At 69.8% G+C, this 331-nt stretch overlaps 1 protein-coding gene across 1 annotated transcript in view; it reads right to left on the minus strand.

Annotated features, from left to right (window-relative positions):
- Positions 1 to 331, minus strand: part of SOHLH1 (spermatogenesis and oogenesis specific basic helix-loop-helix 1) — a 6,251-nt gene that overhangs the window by 2,091 nt on the left and 3,829 nt on the right. Inside the window, exon 7 of the mRNA XM_006163342.2 lies at positions 104 to 174. Coding sequence (XP_006163404.1) covers positions 104 to 174 — 71 coding nt within the window. The remainder of the gene's footprint in view (positions 1 to 103; positions 175 to 331) is intronic.

Raw genomic sequence — 331 nt, forward strand, 5'->3', positions numbered from 1 at the left:
ACACGCCAAGCTGGGTTCGGCCCACCCAATGCCCTCCGGCCGCATGGGGCAGCCGGGGCCTGAGGCCTGTGCCAGCATAGGGGGTTGGTGCAGCCCCACTCACCCAGCCACCAGTCAGGGCTCGAGGTCAGAAGGAACGACGTCCCCTTCTCCTCGTCAGACCCCAGCCTGGACCTGGAGGGAGAAGGCCCCAGGTGGATGCAGGCCCCCAGAGCTCCACGCACACAGCCGGGCCTCACAATGCCCCTGATGCAACGGGAGCCAGGGTGCCGCCCCTCTCACTGCAGCCTGCCAGCCCTGCCTCAGGGAGCAGCCGGTGGCCAGCGCGCTG

Source organism: Tupaia chinensis, unplaced genomic scaffold (genome assembly GCF_000334495.1).
Source record: "Tupaia chinensis unplaced genomic scaffold, TupChi_1.0 Scaffold142100_1, whole genome shotgun sequence".
Classification (NCBI taxonomy): Eukaryota; Metazoa; Chordata; class Mammalia; order Scandentia; family Tupaiidae; genus Tupaia; species Tupaia belangeri.